Source organism: Herpailurus yagouaroundi, unplaced genomic scaffold (assembly GCF_014898765.1).
Source record: "Herpailurus yagouaroundi ecotype Mexico unplaced genomic scaffold, PumYag 196, whole genome shotgun sequence".
Taxonomy (NCBI): Eukaryota; Metazoa; Chordata; class Mammalia; order Carnivora; family Felidae; genus Herpailurus; species Herpailurus yagouaroundi.
The window spans coordinates 11,387,858-11,405,385 of record NW_024412427.1 but is presented as its reverse complement, the minus strand read 5'-3'; the positions used below and the strand labels follow the sequence as shown (position 1 = coordinate 11,405,385).

The 17,528-nt window shown below is 48.2% G+C and overlaps 1 protein-coding gene across 2 annotated transcripts; it reads right to left on the bottom strand.

The window, feature by feature from the left end:
• Positions 1-3,451: 3,451 nt before the first annotated feature.
• On the bottom strand, positions 3,452-17,489 carry AHCY (adenosylhomocysteinase). Of its 2 annotated transcripts, none has more exons than XM_040447285.1 (10): positions 17,346-17,489; positions 11,545-11,735; positions 10,328-10,403; positions 8,714-8,863; positions 7,696-7,808; positions 7,056-7,263; positions 6,861-6,948; positions 6,650-6,767; positions 5,424-5,618; positions 3,452-4,396 (listed from the first exon to the last, which is right to left on the bottom strand). In XM_040447285.1, the coding sequence occupies exons 1-10, from the start codon at positions 17,371-17,373 to the stop codon at positions 4,265-4,267; spliced, it is 1,299 nt and encodes a 432-aa protein (XP_040303219.1). In that variant the 5' UTR covers positions 17,374-17,489; the 3' UTR covers positions 3,452-4,264. The 2 variants fall into 2 exon arrangements, with proteins under 2 accessions (XP_040303219.1, XP_040303220.1); XM_040447286.1 differs by lacking the exon at positions 17,346-17,489 and adding an exon at positions 16,864-17,013.
• Between the last annotated feature and the right edge of the window lie 39 nt (positions 17,490-17,528).

The following is a 17,528-nucleotide window of genomic DNA, read 5'->3' as shown; positions in this document are numbered from 1 at the left end:
CTGTCCTTGAACCAATCTGGAGAGCTGATAGATGAGGAACTGGTTGAAGCTGACCCCTGGCTGCCTCCATCACTGCAAGCAGGTTTCCTAGCCTTATCCCTTGGGGTAGTCCTGAGTGGGTCTCTGGGATGAGAATCTGGATTCCTGAGGTTTCCTGAAAATTCAGGCCTGCCCAAAGCAGAGGTGAACCCTGCCTGCTGCCTCTTGTAGTTCTCACTGGTATCAATAGGCCCCCATGACCTTTCCAAGCTCATTACTTGTCCCCACCAGGACTTGATAAGGATGCCAGCAACTCTAGCCTAGCAGGGCCCTCCCATCACATGGATGTGGGCAGAGGGGCCTGGTATCCAGGAAAGAGCTGACCTGGAGGCAAGCTGGACACCTGAATCTACAGGATGACATTGTGTGTCACTTACATTCTCTGGGCCTCCACGTGTCCATATATAAATGGTGGATTTGACTCTATAGATGCTCTAAGGCCCTTCCTAGTTTTTTTTTTTTTTAATAAATATTTTTTTAATTTTTATTTATTTTTCAGAGAGACAGACAGAGCATGAGTCGGGGAGGGGCAGATAGAGAGGGAGATACAGAATGTGAAGCAGGCTCCAGGCTCTGAGCTGTCAGCACAGAGCCCAACGCGGGCTCGAACTCACATACCATGAGATCATAACCTGAGCTGAAGTCGGACGCTTAACCAACTGAGCCATCCAGGCGCCCCTGGCCCTTCCTAGTTCTAAGATCCTATTATTTTTAAAGCACTGTCTAATTTTCCAAGTATTCGAAATTCTCTGCCCTCAAAAACAGCTCCCTCACACCCACTGTACTTCACACAGCACTTTAAAACTTGACATGAAACTTTCCATACATGTTACATCATTTGTCCTCAAAACAGCCACATGAGGCAGATAGGTCTATCCCTGCCTCAAGTAACATAGGGGTTAACAGCAGACCCATGTCTCCTCCTTTCAAAGACCATCCCACTGCTCCACAACCCCTGCCCCCCCTGCCCCCGCCCCCCCCCCCCCCAAGAGCCTTAACCTCCTTTTTACCTTTCCTGGGGAAAAAAACTTCCAGCCATGGCCAGGCTGGAGATACTACAAAACCCTTAGCCAATTCCTTCTTTAACCCATGAAGCTTTGATGGTAGAGCCCAGACATCAGGAGTGGGGCATGGGGACACATCATCTTTCATTTTGGGTACCTGGTCAGTGTCACACATGTGACAGATTAGCAGACCTGAGATCAGAGGTAAGGCTGAAACCAGATGTGAAAGGAGAGGGTTGTTTTATGGTTTCAGGTTTCGTTTTTTTTTTATACAATCTAGTTTTATTGAGTTTACCTGAGGCCATTCCCACATGCTTCTACATACAAGTATACAAACATTTATATCTTAACAAATGAAAATGTTGAAAGACACATTATACCACAGTGTAGTGTTTTTTTTAAGAACTGACAGGACATCTCCAAAGAGGAAAGGGCCGGTGGGGAGTCCTGAATAACAGAAAACAGAACTCAAAGGGGACGGGAGGTAGGGGACTGCATGGGATCTCCCAGGAGGGAACATCTGGAAAAGTATTTCCTATGTCTAGAAGGAGACAGACTTGAGGGATGGGAGTGCACTTACACACAGGCAGGGGCCTCTTGGAGCAGAGCGACTGCCATATGACCTATGGTGTTTAACCTTCCTGGCTCAGATGAACAGCGGCCTAACCCCTCTTTTCCACTAAGAAGTTATTGTCCCAAAGACTACCATGGCAGAGCTGCTGAGGTGGGTGCTGTAGGCAGTACTTTCTGGTGGAAGTCTTGCCATTAGGTGACCCTCGTAAACCTGAGCCTGTGGGTATGGATTAGGCTTGGATTGGGGACTCAGAATCCTACCCAGTACAAAAGCCAGCTCACTCTTGTGGCCCTTCTCAGAGCCTGTTTCCTGATCTGTAAAACAGGAATTCAAGTCCCTCCCAGGTTATCACGAGGAATAAATAAGCACTTACAGAGCACAATGCCTGACACACAATGAGGTATGCAGGAGACAGTGGTGGGCATGGTAATGGGATCCGCTTTGACCATTGGTATCATGATCAGTTGAGAAGTGGATCCTATATCATTTGTTACTGGTAATCGTTGAAGTACCAAAATTTGTACAATTATTTACGGTGGAATTGCATCATATATGCAAGTAACTTATTGTTACATCATCTTGGGTCAGGCTGCTTGGCCCCTCTGAATCTCTGTCCTCATTAGTAACATGGGAAATAATACCACCTCATAGCCAGAGGCCAAAAATACAAAAATGAACAAACCATATTTGTGGAATGTTCAGTCAAATAGGGACATTTTGGGAGTCTGTGCAGCTCAAGGATTAAAACCAGGTCTCATCTTAGTGTTTGAGGCCTATTCTGCCTGTCCCCCAGGCCACCTTTCTAGCCCCTTACCTCACATCTCCCACTATAGTATAGCCAGACTACTCTTCCCTACCCCATCCCCGCAACTCACTCTTGCTTAAGCTGTTCTTCTGCCTAGAATGCCCTCGCCTTCAATTCCTCCAGTTAAAAATCATCAGTTCTTTCAAAATCCATTTCAAGCATCACCTCTTCTCTGCTGCCTTTCTCCTACTGCTGCCAGGGACTGAACTCTAAAGCTGGGCAGAGAAAGAGAAGTGCCAGGAGATGGCAAAGCTCTCTTGTGTGTGCATTCTCCCTCTAGCTCGAGATCCCAAAAGGCTAGGGTCAGGTCTCAAACATCCCAGTATCCACAGCAGGCCCTCCATCCAGTGGATGAACCTGAAAATAGTCTCCAGTTACCCTTTCCAGGTGGGTTCTTATTTTGCTTTGATTTCCAAGACCAGCACAGAGTTCAATATATGACCACTTAGGCAAATAGGAAGGAGCTCAATTTCCTTTAAGTGGCCTCTTACAAATTTTAGGAAAGACACTTAACCTCTATGAGTCTCCACTCTTATCTATAAGATTAGGATAACATTATTACTAAGCTTGTTGTGAGAATAAAGAAAATCAACTACAAAATACCCAGCATCCAGTAGGTACTCAATAAATAATAGTCCCTCCCCCACCCACACACACAGGAGACAGGAGAGGAGAACTGGATCAACCCAAAGTATAAATGGGGAGAAAAGGAAATATGAATTGGAACAGAAAAATATAAGGTAGAGGAAAAAATATGAATAGAGATTATAATAAATATAAGTGGGCTAAATTCACCTATTAAATGATAGTCTTTAGGTTAAAAAAACAGGCTTTTTATGAGACATACCTGAAGAGACAGAGTTCTCTCTTCACTTTACTCATTCTTCCAAGCCCAAGAGTTTGTCTGCAGCCGTTATCACCCTACACTGCAGAACAACCCCTCGCCTTCATCAGCACAGAACTATTATTACTCCTTACTCATGCCATATATTGTTGGCTGTGGATTACCTATATAATAAAGACTCAAAATTCTTTTAGGCACCAAATTTTTAATTTACCCACTTTCTTGCTCTCTTTTAACATTCTAAACATTAATTAAACATTATAAACCAAATTAATATTTTTGATCCAGCGTTGTGATAGGAGCCATCATGTTACAAAGAGGTGGCAGATCTCTGCCTACTTTTATGATTCTCTGGCCTCTTTCAACTTCTGGCTGTCACATCTCGTGTCCTTTTTTGGTTTTCCTATAACACTATATTCTAACCTCTGTAAAATAGGAACTGAAAGTACTGACCTCATTGTTCTGAGAAACCTCTTAAACAATAGAATGTCCAGCACTAAGCCAGGCTCTCAGGGACAAACTCCCAAGAGTTCCTCCCTGCCCTTTGATATAGTTCATTCTCATCAGTCATGGGCTGAGGAACCAGTGAACCAGTAAATTAGAACATGAATATAAAGGCCATAGGTCAGGGGAGGGCCTAGATGGAAAAGTGCATGGGTTTTGTGACTACCACTGCCAACTTCCAACCTAAGTAAGGACTGACTGAGCAGTTCCAAAACCCCTCTGCTCATGGCTCCCTATGGTTATCTCCTGTGTACCTCTATCATGACCAGGGCTTCAGAAGGGGCTTCTCAATTCATGATGCCACACTTGAAGCAGTATGAGAGATGCAGCAGCAGAGGTTAAAGACTGAGTGACCAGCGCCAGGAAGTCAATGGGGGACATTAACAAACCTATTTCAAAGTTGGTGCCATTTGCTCTTGATGAAGAGAAGTGGAACCCCAGCAAGGCCAGCACCTTATAGCGAGCAACTATAAGGCAAACTACAGGCCTGGTTCTCAGTAGCGGTAATGATCAGGCTTGAAAGGGCCATCACGGGACAAGCCTAGGTACTTGGCCTGCTTCTCAGTCAGCTTGGTCAGCTTCACATTCAGCTTACCCAGGTGGGCTTCAGCTACTGCTTCATCCAGCTGAAGAAAAACACAGGAAGACCGAGAATCAGTGCCATGCTGTGCGACCCCGTACCTGCATCCAGCTACCAATAGAGACAAGAAGTATTCTGTGGGAGTATCTGTCATATGTGTTACAAATACTACCTCATTCTATCCTCACAGCCAGTTCAGCGGATGTGTTGTTTTTGGCTGCCCGGCTCCCTTTACTCAAGAGGGAACCATGCTACATACTCCCCTCCAACTATCCCTGGTTGGACCATCAACTACATCTCTTTCCTCACCCTCCACCAACACAAGCAACTAACCAAATGCTCCTCTGGAATATATCTATGGACAGAACATATATTCTATGACAGGTAGAGACAAGGACTATTCAATTCCTAAAAAGGGAGGGAATCTTAAACAGTGAGAATATCAGTCTCAGCTCACCAGAGGCAAGTCTATTTGACAGATGAAGTGAATGTAAAGAAGAAAACAGCCAAGGCAAAGAGAAAGACGAATCCCTGGATCCAGTGTCTGAATCTTAGACTCCTCCGTTACATAGCCAAGACTTCCTTTTTAGATTAAAGTGGTTGTGACTGTTTTAAAATATATCCTTAAGTTCTTTGTCCATAAATTCATAATACCCTTTCCATCACGAGGTAGAGCCCAATTCCTCACCCTTTGAGTGGCTTACTTCTAATGAACAGAATAAAGCAGAAATGATGTCATGGGACTTGGAGACAAGGTCCTAAAAGGCACTTGCAGCTTCCTCCTTTGCTTTCCTGTGGATCATTCACTCTAGGCGGAAGACCAGCTGCCATCTTATCACGACACTTAAGCAACCCTATGCAGATAGACCCATGTGGTGAGGAATTGAGACCTGCCAACATGGACATGAAGTGGATCTTCCAACCCAGTCAAGCCTTCAGAAGACAACAGCAACTCACTGGGAGTCATACCCTGCTTTGGGCCTCATTTTCCTCCTCTGTTAAATGTAGAGAATGATTTCTGCCCTGTGGAGGACACTGTGAGGACCTCGAAGAGGGTAGAGATGCAAACCCACCTTCTTGGGCAAGAAGTGGACCCCAACAGGGTACTTGTCAGGGTGAGTCCACAACTCTATCTGTGCCAGCACCTGGTTGGTGAATGAGTTGCTCATCACAAAGCTGGGGTGGCCCATGGCACAGCCCAGGTTGACCAGCCGGCCCTCAGCTAACAGGATGACACGGCGCCCATTTTTCAGCCAGTAGCGATCCACCTGCAAGTGGGCAAAGCAGCAGTGAGGGTTGGTAGGGCACTGTTGCCAATGTCCACCACTGCCTTATCCTACTCTGTGGTTCAGAAAGGCCTTCCTGCCTCCAATAGTGTCTGTGAAGGGCCTGGACTGTCCTAGAACAACCTCCAGCAAGTGGGTGGCACTCACAATTAATAAGAGCTAATATTTATTAAGCAACTCTGTGCTAGAGATCTCATGGGTCTGCTGTGAGAATTTAATGAGCTGAACAAGTAAAGTACTTGACATATGGCTTGGCAGATAGTAAGCACTTGGTAAGTATTAGCTAATAATTATCATTAATCCCACAGGCTAAGAACATACACAAACTGTGTGTGTGTGTGTACTTATCACATCTGATTCTAATAACAACCCTATAAGTACTATTATTATCCCCATTTCACAGATAGAGAAACTGAAGTTAAACTAAAGAAGTTAAAAGAAACTAAAGGATTAAGTTGTGGGGCACCTTGGTGGCTCAGTTGGTTAGCATCAATCCGACTCTTGATTGCAGCTCAGATCATGATCTCACAGGTCATGAGATCAAGCCCCTACACTAGGTTCAGTGCTGACAGTGCAGAGCCTGCTTGGGATTCTCTCTCCCCCTCCCCCACTCATGTGAGTGCATGTGTGTGCATGTGCATGTGCATGTGCATGCTCTCTCAAAATAAATAAACTTTAAAAAAACAAATAAATAAAGGGTTAAGTTGCTGCAATTTGAGCCTGGACATTTTGAGGACAGATCCCATGTTCTCAACCACCATGCTAAATAAAAATTGAATGGAGTGGTGCTCAACATTGGCTGCCCAGCAGAATCATCTTGGGTGCTTTAAAAAATGGGGATGTCTTGGTGTCACCCTAAGATTTTGATTTAAGTGGCCCTGAAACCAGGCTCTCTTCCTCCCCCATCCCACTGCCCAGGTTGCCACAGCCTCCTCATCTACCCTTCTTGGTGACTAGCCCACAGTCATGTCCCCCACAGTCTCCCATCTGCCCACCCTGCTAAGGCTTCTCACCTGGGGCTTGATGTTCACCTTCTCCACAGCATTTTCGTTCAGCCACTTGACATCAATCTCTACATCAAAGTGTCCGATGTTACACACAATGGCATCATCTTTCATCTGCTCAAAGTGCCTGTTGGGGAGTGCCAACCCATGGAAGACCGTCAGGGACAAAGAGCAGCCCTAAGCCTCCTTTGCTCCCTGAGACCCCCAACCTGGCACCTACCGGCCAAGGATGATGTCAGTACAGCCCGTGGTGGTGACAAATATGTTGCCCTCCTGACAGGCCTCATCCATAGTGGTCACCTCATAGCCTGTGCAGAGACGGTGTCCACAGGTCATCCAGGGTGGCCCTGGAGGAGGGCCAGGGTGGCCCTCCTTTGGCCCCAGTGGCTGACAGCCAACCCTCGCCCTGTCATACCCTCCATGGCAGCCTGCAGTGCATTGATGGGGTCGATCTCCGTGATGATGACGCGGGCCCCAAAACCCCTCAGGGCCTGGGCACAACCTTTGCCCACATCGCCATAGCCGGCTACCACTGCCACCTTGCCTGCAATCATCACATCTGTGGCCCGCTTGATGCCATCTATAAGAGACTCCCGGCAGCCATACAGGTTGTCAAACTTGCTCTGAAAGAAGAGGGGCAAAGGGGTGATGGGGGGAGGCAAGGCCCCTGGGCCTCAGACCTACTCTCAGCATCCTGGCCTAGTGGGTCTTGGACTGATCACTTTTTCCCACCAGCTAATGCACTCATATGCCCCTTGCTCTGATCAGCCCGAGACGTTCTCCCTAGCCTATGCCAGTCTAGAAGGCTTCCTAAGGATCAATTGCTAGGAGAGACTTGCTTAGAACCTGCTTCACTTTCAAGCTCTTGGTGCCCAGCCCTAAAACTCACTGTACAGTTCTTTCCCTCTTTAATGGACTTATTACCCTCAGTTATCACTCCCTTACCCCCCTCAAATGAAGGCTAAGTCCCTAGCCTGCAGCCTTCCCAGGGACCTTTCTTCAGAGGCCTACTAAGCTTCAATGGGAACCAACAGCTGAACACGACACTGACTCACCTTGGTGACAGAGTCATTGACGTTGATGGCAGGCACCTTCAACTTCCCGTTAGCCACCATCTTGTATAGGTTGTGGACCCCTGTTGTGGTCTCTTCAGAAATGCCTCGGATGCCTGAAAAAGAACGGAGGGAATGAGCCCAAGGCCAGGAAGGGACTGCCCAAGGGATAAACGAGGTGCCTCTGGGATGAGGCCACAAGAGCCTCAGAAAACCCACATCTCAACTCACCCAAATTCCTCATCTTTACCCCCCAAAGCTGCTCCTCTTTCTGAGTTCCCATTTCCATGACTGATACCATAGTCACCGAATCCTCCAGGCTAGCAGGCAAGAAGAGCCATCACCATCATCAGGCCAAAGGATTCCATCTCCCAGCAATCCCAAGCTTTCCATTCCTGCCGCCACTGCCCTAGTCCCCACCACCATCATCTCTTGCATGGTCTCCCAGCCACGACCCATTTTCTACACAGGGGCCAGCAGTCATTTTTAACGTATATATTTTCAGAGAAATCTTTTAAATACCATCCAATCACTTCTCTTTGCTCTCAGGATCAAGCCCAACTCTTCTCTCTTGGTCTGTTGAGTCTGATTAAAGTTCCAGCCACATCCTGCAACTCTACCCAGTGAAGGAAGCTGCCATGCTGACTTCCTTTCTGTTTCCTGAATAGTCCATCCTTTCCTGCCTCAGGGCCTTTGCACTCACTACCTCCTCTACATTCCTCCCCATACTGCTTTTAGCAAAACTGACTCCTTCCCAGTTGTTCCCCGCCCTGGCCTATGCTTGCCCTTGAACCAGACCTTAGCCAGGCCTCCCCTCACCCCCCGCCCCGCCCCACCCACCACCACCTAGCCCCACACCATCAGAAATCAGGAGGCCAGGCCCCAGCATGACTGCAGGAGCCTGCCATCCTCCCATCTTCCACAGAATCTGCTGCTCGAGGCAGTAGGAGTCCTGCCAGGCCTGCTGCTTTCGCATGGGCAAGAACCACCAACACCCTGCCCACCCACCTGCTGCACTTACCTGACAGGAGCTGTGGGTACTTGGTGTGAATGAGGTTCGTGAGGTCACCTCCATCATCCAGAATCATGTTGAGGGGCCCGTCCTTGAAATACAGTGTCTGCTCAATGCACCACAGGTACTCCTCATCTGTTTCACCCTTCCAAGCGTACACTGGAGTTTGAGTGGCACAGCACATCAGGGCCTGGCCTTCCCCACTGGTGCCTGCTCCAGGAAACCACCTGAGCAGGGCCAATATAACCTACCTAATTCCCACCTCCAGTCCTTCTGAGGACTCAGGCAATGAAAAGAACACAACTTAGAACCAGATAGATCTGGAGTGCAAATCTTGGTTCTACACTCACCAGCTGAGTGACTGAGCAAATCACTTCACCTCTGTGAGCCTCAGTTTCCTCACCTCCAATGGTACTGATTAAGTGAGATGGAGGTCAAGATATAGGTATCTGGAAATAATTATATCCCTCCTTACCACTTTCTGTCTGGGCCTCAGCAACTGGGACCTCAACCTAGTGACCAGGGCTCCCACCCACAATGCCTACTGCTGGGATAAAGGTGCTACAGCGTTACTGAGCCACACTCAAGTGGACCCATGAGCCAAGATCCAAGAGTCATTCTGCACTGCCCAGCAGTCTCTGTGGTAGGTTGTCCCAGGCTAAGTCTGGCCAAAAAGTGACAAATAGCAGCTACTATGCATAGAGCACTTTCTCTGTGCCAGACATTATTCTGACTGCCTTATACACCATCTAATTTTTCCTCACAGAAACACTCTGAGGCAGGCATTACTATCACCCATCATTTACAGCTCAGAGAGGAGCTAAGATGTGCCTAGGTCACGCAGCATGGGCATTCCAGAACAGGCATCGGAATCCAGGACTCCTGACTGCCAACCCAGACTGGGACACTGGTATGGGGCTCTCAAGAATCTCCTGTGAGCAAACAACAGTGGCCAAGGAGGCCCAGATGCCACTCCCCCAGACTAAAGCAGACAATGGTCTTGAAAACAAGGCTCTTCCCAGGGAAGGGTCATGGAGCCCAAATAAGGCTGAGGAGCAGGGGAAGACATGACAGTCCAGGGTCTGGAACGGTCCTCCTCCATCCATTTCCTTCTACCTATGGCTGGTTAGAAGGAATTGTGAATGTCCTATTTAATCACCATCAGAGCTAACCACTCCCCTCCCCAAGCCCTGGCAGATGTGTGCCTGTTTCTCTAGCAGCTTGTGATAGTCTTTCCTCAGGTTCCTAGACCATCAGACCCTAGGCAATGGACCTCTGAGGCTCTTTTTCTACCCAGTATCCCTCCCTGATTCTTTTGGAAATAGACCTACATCCTTCCTTTAAGGAACTTCCTCTCTGTAACATCATGTGGTTCCCAACCATAAGATCCCACCCTTCCTGGTTACATGATTTGAGATGGGCCAGTAAGTGCATTCCATAGGATTTTAGATGATAGTGGGACAAAACAACTCTTTCCTTAAATCACTAGACTAGAATTCTACGACCATGACTTCTCTCCCCTGCCATGGGAAAACCTGCCACAGTAGGAGTCAGTGAACCAAACAGAGAGAAGCAGAGCCCCTTCATGCATTCTCACAACCCCTAACAACAAACAAGACTCACCAGGAATGCCAGCCTTGGCAATGGCAGCCGCTGCATGGTCCTGGGTAGAGAAGATGTTGCAGCTGGACCATTGCACCTACAACAGCCAACAAGACAGGGCTGCTGGTCACAGACAGCTCAGAAGCACTGGGATCACGGGACAGGGATAAAGCAAAGCCGTGGACAGAGAAGGGAGAGGCTCAGGATCTAGTCCCAGCTGACTCTTCAACCATAGGCTAGGGACAACTGATGAGTAGATGGGAGCCAGAGCATTGACAAGACCTGATTTAGGCTTTAAAACAAAAAAATAAAACATCATGTGGTACTATGTGGAGGGTAAATGGCTCCACCGGGAAGCAAGGAGACAAGAGAAAAAGCTGCTGTAAGAATTAGGCAAGAAATGCAATGGTAGCAGTAGAGGAGATGGTGGGTACATTCTGAAGGTTGAGAGGACAGAATTTGCTGCAGGATTAGTTGTTGGGGTGAGAGAGAAAGAGGAGTCAGGGATGATCCCAGGTTCTAGAAGGCTGGTGTTTCCATTTACTTACATGAGGAAGACTGAAGGAAGAAGAGGGGAATAGGAAATCATGTGTGGCCATGTTGAGGTTCAGAAGTCTACTAGATCTCTAAGTGGAGAGGACTGACACATCAGCTGCCGGATATAGAAGTCTGGAGTTTCAGGGAGAAGTCCAGGCTAATACATATATTTGGGAGTCAGCACCATACAGACAGTATCTAAGGCCACAAAATCACATCACTGGGTGTGAATGTTGAAATAAGAGGTCCAAGGAATGAGCCTTGGTGTACTCAGTTGGTTTTGGCTGCTCTTCCCTGCCCCATCTTGGGAAACCATCTTACTCCAAAACTCCCGGACAGATTGGAAGAGCTGCCAGCTGTTGGTACTTATAACCCAGGCTGAAACAATCAGAGCACACCATCCTTCCGGCACCATGTTTGGTCCATGGCAGGCACATGACCCTGGGAGGGCCAATGAGAACCAGTCCTTAGATGACTCGGTAGGCCCTTGGTGTTGAGTTTTTCCTACCAGAGCTCCTCAATCAGGAAGATGTGAATTGAGGGAACTCAGAAACTATCTTCTCAGTCAGGGAGGAAATATGCATAACAATAGTCACCACAAAGGGTGGTGGCACTGTGACAAGCTTGGAGCCTCTGCCAACCGGAAGGGACATCACATTGGACTTCCCCTGCCCCGACACCAGAAATGCCAAGGGACTCACCTCAGCACCCAGAGCTACGAGGGTCTCAATGAGGACAGCTGTCTCCACAGTCATGTGTAGACAGCCAGCGATGCGGGCGCCCTTCAGCGGCTTGGAGGCCGAGTACATCTCCCTCATACGCATCAGACCCGGCATTTCATTCTCCGCGATGTCCAGGGCCTTGCGTCCCCAGGCGGCCAGGCTGATGTCGGCTGCAGGGCCAAGGTGGACGGGATTTCCATGAGCCGCCTCAACCCACCAACCACAAAGCACCACCACTCTCACTTATCCACTTGTGGACACAAAACACTAAATTAGGCAGCTCACAGCCTTGTGAGAGAACACATTTAATCAAAGAATCACACAGGTATGTGAAAATTACAACGCAGGTAAGTGTCCCTTAAAAATTAGCTATCGGGGTGCCTGGGTGGCTCAGTTGGTTGAGCGTCTGACTTTAGCTCAGGTCATGATCTCACGGTTCATGAGTTCCAGCCCCAAGTCGGACTCTGCGCTGACAGCTCGAGCCTGGAGCCTGCTTTGGATTCTGTGCCTCCCTCTCTCTCTGTTCCTCCCCGGCTCACACTCTCTCTCTCTCTCCCTCTCTCAAAAATAAATAAAGATTTAAAAAAAAGGTTTTTTTAATTAGCTATCAACCTATACGTACCTCCCACTACCCTTTCTGCTGCCACCTACCAACCTCCTCATTTCCTAAAGACTGTAGCTCCTCGTGCTCCATCTTCCAAGTCATCATTGTCAGTGACTTCCTCCAACGCCTTGGGCTCAACACATTTACTTCCTTTCCTTGACCATATGAAAATGCTGTTTCCCCAAGACTGATTTCTTTCCACTTGGAGGAAACTCACCTGTGTAAGTAACACTCTTGGCCTCTCTGCCCTAAGGGAAGCAGAGTGCCTTGTCTGATTGGTAAACTTGAGAGGAACAAAGGGCATGCTCACTTCAGCTCTCCCTTCTTCTGCAAGCAAGCAGCAGCCAGCCAGCCTACAGGAAGCAATTTTTGCATACCTACCTAAGCTCACCTTGCCTGTACCTGGAGAGTAACTACTGAATTTGGCCTTTTGTTAGCAGGATCATCGGACTTCACAACACTAATCTACACCCTCTGGCTTTGATGCTATTAGTTATGAGGGTTAAGTTTTGGCTTCTATCTGCCACCCCAAATGTTTCAAATTTGTCCAAATTCTCAGACAGGAAAGAAGGATACTATAATGCTCTCTCACCATCTCAATACTCTTCTAATAATCTCACCCTCTTTCTCTCCCAGCCACACCAACCCATTCTGTAGGTCAGTGGTTGCAAACTTCCCCATACAGTCATCAGGCATACTTGTAACATCTCCCTGAGGAAAAAAGATTCAATAGGTCTAGGAAGAGAGCTGGGACTCCTGGTGATTTTTATTATTAGGGAAATTTGGATCCTGCTAATCGCCCAAAGAGGTGGTGGGTGGAGGGAAAGGACTGTAGAGAATTTAATAACAAATAATAAAACTAAAACAGTCTGCCCCCTACTGTATAACTACTGTGCATTCAGAGATGAAATATTCCTCCCCCATGGGAGGGACTTACTCCCACAGTGCCTCAACACACAACCCCCTTCCTCTATCACCCTCTGGCCCCACCCCCACCCATCCACCTTGGCAGGCCATTACTAATGCTACTCTCCTTTGAAAACCTTGATTTCAAGCAAACAACTCTGGCCATGTCCCATCTTTCCAATCCTCTCTCCCTCTGGAGCCCTAACTCCAATAAGAGTACAGTCAGTCAGGTCAGAACCTCTAATGCATTAATCCTACCAATTTCCACAGTCCCTCACCACACCACCTTCCTATTCTCAACTGCTTCCACAGGTTCAGATTCCACTGTCTCCTCTGAGAACTCCTTGGCAAAACTCCCACCCTGGTTAAACCCAACTGCACCCAAGCCAGAGAGTCCAGCAGGAGGAAAATCACCATATGAAGACCATAAGTCTCAGGGGACACTCCGCAATCCTAACACATTTTCATAGTAAATTCACTCTTCTTTTCCATTCTGTCCAAACCTCTAATGCCTCTCCTTATCAACTAATGACCTCACTTCACAATTCACTGAGAAGAATTCAGAGCTATGCCATGTTTCCTCCATGGAATCCATTGGTCCTCATCGGTAGCTACACACCAAGCATTCTTTTGGTACAAGAGAGTGGTCTCTGCTAGGTGGGGCTTGATCCCATGTACTCTCACCTCCTTGCAGACCTCACTACTCCAGTGAACTGTTCTTCCCAAGGTCGCCCAAAACTGGCCTAATCCTACATCTAATGGTCAACTATCTATGTTCACGTGTCTCCCTGAAGCACTGCTCCCATGAATTTTGCCCTCCTTCTGAAATCCTGTCTTTTCTTGGCTTCTATGACTATCCTTCTGTGGTTTTCTTCCTGCCTTCCAGGCTCCTTTTCCTATAACTCACTGTAATGTTTCCAAGCCCTCAGGGCTCCATCATCTCCCTCTTTCCAGAAGAGCTCATTACATTACAGGCTTTAAATACCTTCCCTACAGCAATGGCTCCTACCCAAACTTCCAGCCCAAACTTCTCTCCTGAATTTAGGACTCCTATAATCCAACTTATCTACTCGCCATCTCTACTTAGATGACCAGCTATATGTATTATGTGTTGGGTTTGAGCCCCTGGGACTCCCGGTCCTCCTTCCCAAACTTTTACTCCCCCAACCTTCCCATTTTAGGAAATGAAACCACCATTCAACCAGCCACCCCAGACAAAACCTTAAGATTTCTTGATTCCTCTTTTCCCCTTTCGCCCCCTTCCAACCCATCTGCAACATCCCAACACATCTTGCCACGTTGCATCACTGAAGCAGCCTCTTCACTGGTCTCCCTGCTCCCACATGCTATTCTTCCCACAGAAGCCAGAGGAAGAAGCGTTTTAAAATTTAAGTTATATCACCTCCAATCTTCTGCTTAAGTAAAAAACAAATCTCCACTGGTTTGCCCTTACCTTTGAATAAAATCCTAACTACTCACTGCCCACCCTTCTCCCCCACCTCTCCACCCTTTTTCTCCTCACCAGCTGCTCAACCACACGGCCTTCCTTCAGAGAAGCTAAATTCATTCCCACTTAAGGGCTTTAATCCAAGCAATTCTCTTAGCCTGGAAGGCTCCTCCCCAAGCACCTGATATAGTATCTGGCACAGAGTAGATATTCAACAAAAACCTAGAAACAACAAAGAACTTGGTGTATATATTCTTGCTGGAGGAACAGAGAGTGCACCAGGGTGACTCTACTGGTAGAGGGAGTAAGAGGATGAGTCAGGATTTTAGTCCCAGTGAGGTGGGAAGCTCCAAAGTTTTAAGGGGAGTATCATGACCAGATCTGTCTTTTGAAAAGACCCCTTTGGTTGCTGCATGTGTCTATGGAGCAAGAGACCAGAGAGGGAGGAGGAAGACTAGAACTGGGGAGGTGGCCATGCAGACAGATAAATGTGAAGATCTCACAAAACAGAGAAAATACCATGACATTATCCAGATCCATGTCTGTCCTATACTTATCCTCTAGTCACCTTTGTATCTCCAGTGCTCAGCGGGGCCTGGCACAGAGAAAAGCAAACATCTACTAACCATTCCTGGTTGTTAAAAAGGAATGAGAGGGGGGTCCATGAAAGGGGCTGGCACAAGACAGGGCGTGGCAAGAAACAAATGGGAACCCAGCATTTGCATTTACCTATGAAGAAAGAGCCCAGAGAGGGGTTTACCCCAGGTTCCACAGCCAGTCAATGGCAGAGGTGGGGATGGTGGCCAGGCAGAGGTGTCAGAGCTACAGACAGAGGCCCTTCTCAAGGATCAAGGATCATGGGAGGGGCCCAGCAATAGCAGACAATAGGCTTTGTCCTATCCTGCTAAGCTCCATCCCCTCAGCCACCACAGGTTCCTCCAGCTAAAAATAACTCCTTCACTTGCCCTCATGACAGGCATGCTAGCCCCTGAGTTTTCCATAGATCCTTCAACTCCAAGGGCACGGAGGAGGGTCTAGTGTTGCAAGTTCTGGGTTTTTTTGGTGCCCAGGTTGCTAAGGAATTATAGAAGTTGCAGGAGCACCTATCTAGAGCAAACCAAGAGGAAGAGCCAATACCCCTTCTGAGCCTGTTTCTTCATCTGTAAAATGGAAATAATAATCTCTAACCTTGCTATGAGCCCTGAGGATTAAAGATGTGATGTGGGGAGCACGTGGGTAGATCAGTAGGTTAAGCATCTGACTCTTGATTTCAGCTTGGGTCATGATATCACGGTTCATGAGTTCAAGCCCTGCATGGAGCTCTGTGCTGGCAGTGTGGAGCCTGCTTAGGATTCTTTCTCCCCCTCTCTGCACCCCCCTGCTCATGTTCTCTCTCTCAAAGTAAATAAACTTAAAAAAGGAAAAAAAAAAAAAAAAAGATGTGATACGGGCAAGGTCTGGCATAAAATGCCTTTCCTGATGGCGGCTTCCTTCCTCCAATTCTATCCACCCAACTCCCCTACTTCCAAATGCAGCCTTACCTCCTCCCACATAACCCAATGCCCTCAACCCTGACCGGCTGATCTCTCCACAGTATGAGGAGCCCACATTCTAGCTCAGGCACTGATGTGCCCTTGACTTAACCTTTCTGTACTTCAGTTTCATGGGAACAATGGTCTATTCTGGCCACTTGATAAGCTACTATTTCTACAGAATCTTTGCAAGTCCATCCTACTAGTGCCTCAGTTTCTTTCTCTGTATAATGGGATAAAGTCCACCTCCAAAGGTTATCTTGTAAACACACAAATCAGCAGATACACTGCAAGTGCTCCATAAATACTGCTGCCTTTCTCCAGGTCTAATGGTGTCTTGAATTTACTTTAAAAACTGCTAGCAGCCTGAACAAGTTTGTGCTGAGAGTTCATTAGGTTTGTTCCAGGTGTGTTCACTTATATACAGTGGTGAAAAGGTGTGCTTAGAGGCAAACAAGGCCTACATTCATATCCTGCTAGACCAACTCACAGCTGTAAGATCCTGAACAAGGTACCTTTATTCCTGTGTCTCAGTATACTCATCGTAAAATGAGAAATTGTCCCTTCTCCAAAAAAGTCGTGAGAACAAAATGAATTAATCTACAATAAAGATAGAAGGTGGTGTCCATCCCACAGTAAACTGCCTGGTGAACATTAACTATCAGTTTAACTGATAAATTGGAAGGATTTTTCTAAGCACTCCAAGTTTTCTTAGAGATTCTCTGCACGGCTGTCACTGTCGGCCAGGAGAGTGACCCTAAAGGTTGAGTAACGAACCCAAAGTCTCCTGTGAGGGGACTAGTGCCGACCTCAGGCTCGCTCTCCAGGCCTCTCCTCCCACGCCTGAGGGACTCCACTGCCCTCGCCTTCCCTACAGGAGGCCCAGAGAGGGGTGGGCACTTGTCCGGGTCCACCCAGCTGGCAGGATCGTGGCCTCCTGGAGTAGGTCCCAGCAGGTGCCAAAGGTCCCAGGCCGTGGCCAGGTGCGCGGTCCCCGCCAGTCCCAGGCTCTTCCGAGCGCAACACGCAGCCAGTTGGCGGCTCCGCAGCCCGCGCTGCTGCACCGAGCCTCGCGCGGCACGCCGGGACTTGTAGTCCGTGGTCGCCTCTGACTACCGCCTCGCTGGGACGTGAGAACTCTAGCCCCCAGGTGGCCTCGCGCGGCCACGATCGAGCCGAGCCAGCGATTCAAGGGGTCCTGAGAGCCCCGCGTCGGCCCCGCGGCCGCCTCCCCAACAGGCCCCCAGCGGGCGCGGAGTCGATCCGGCCGGCTGCACTCCTGGAAACTCACCGACTTTGTAGGGCAGTTTGTCTGACATGCTGACAGGGCTTCCGCACAGAATGGTGAACACGGGCGAAAGGGGCCAGGCCTGGGGCTACAGACTCGCACAGGAAGGGCGGCGCTGAGCAGGGATCTGTGTGTGGTGCCGGCGCCTTTAAATATCTTCCTCTAGTTTGCATATTCAGGATCCCG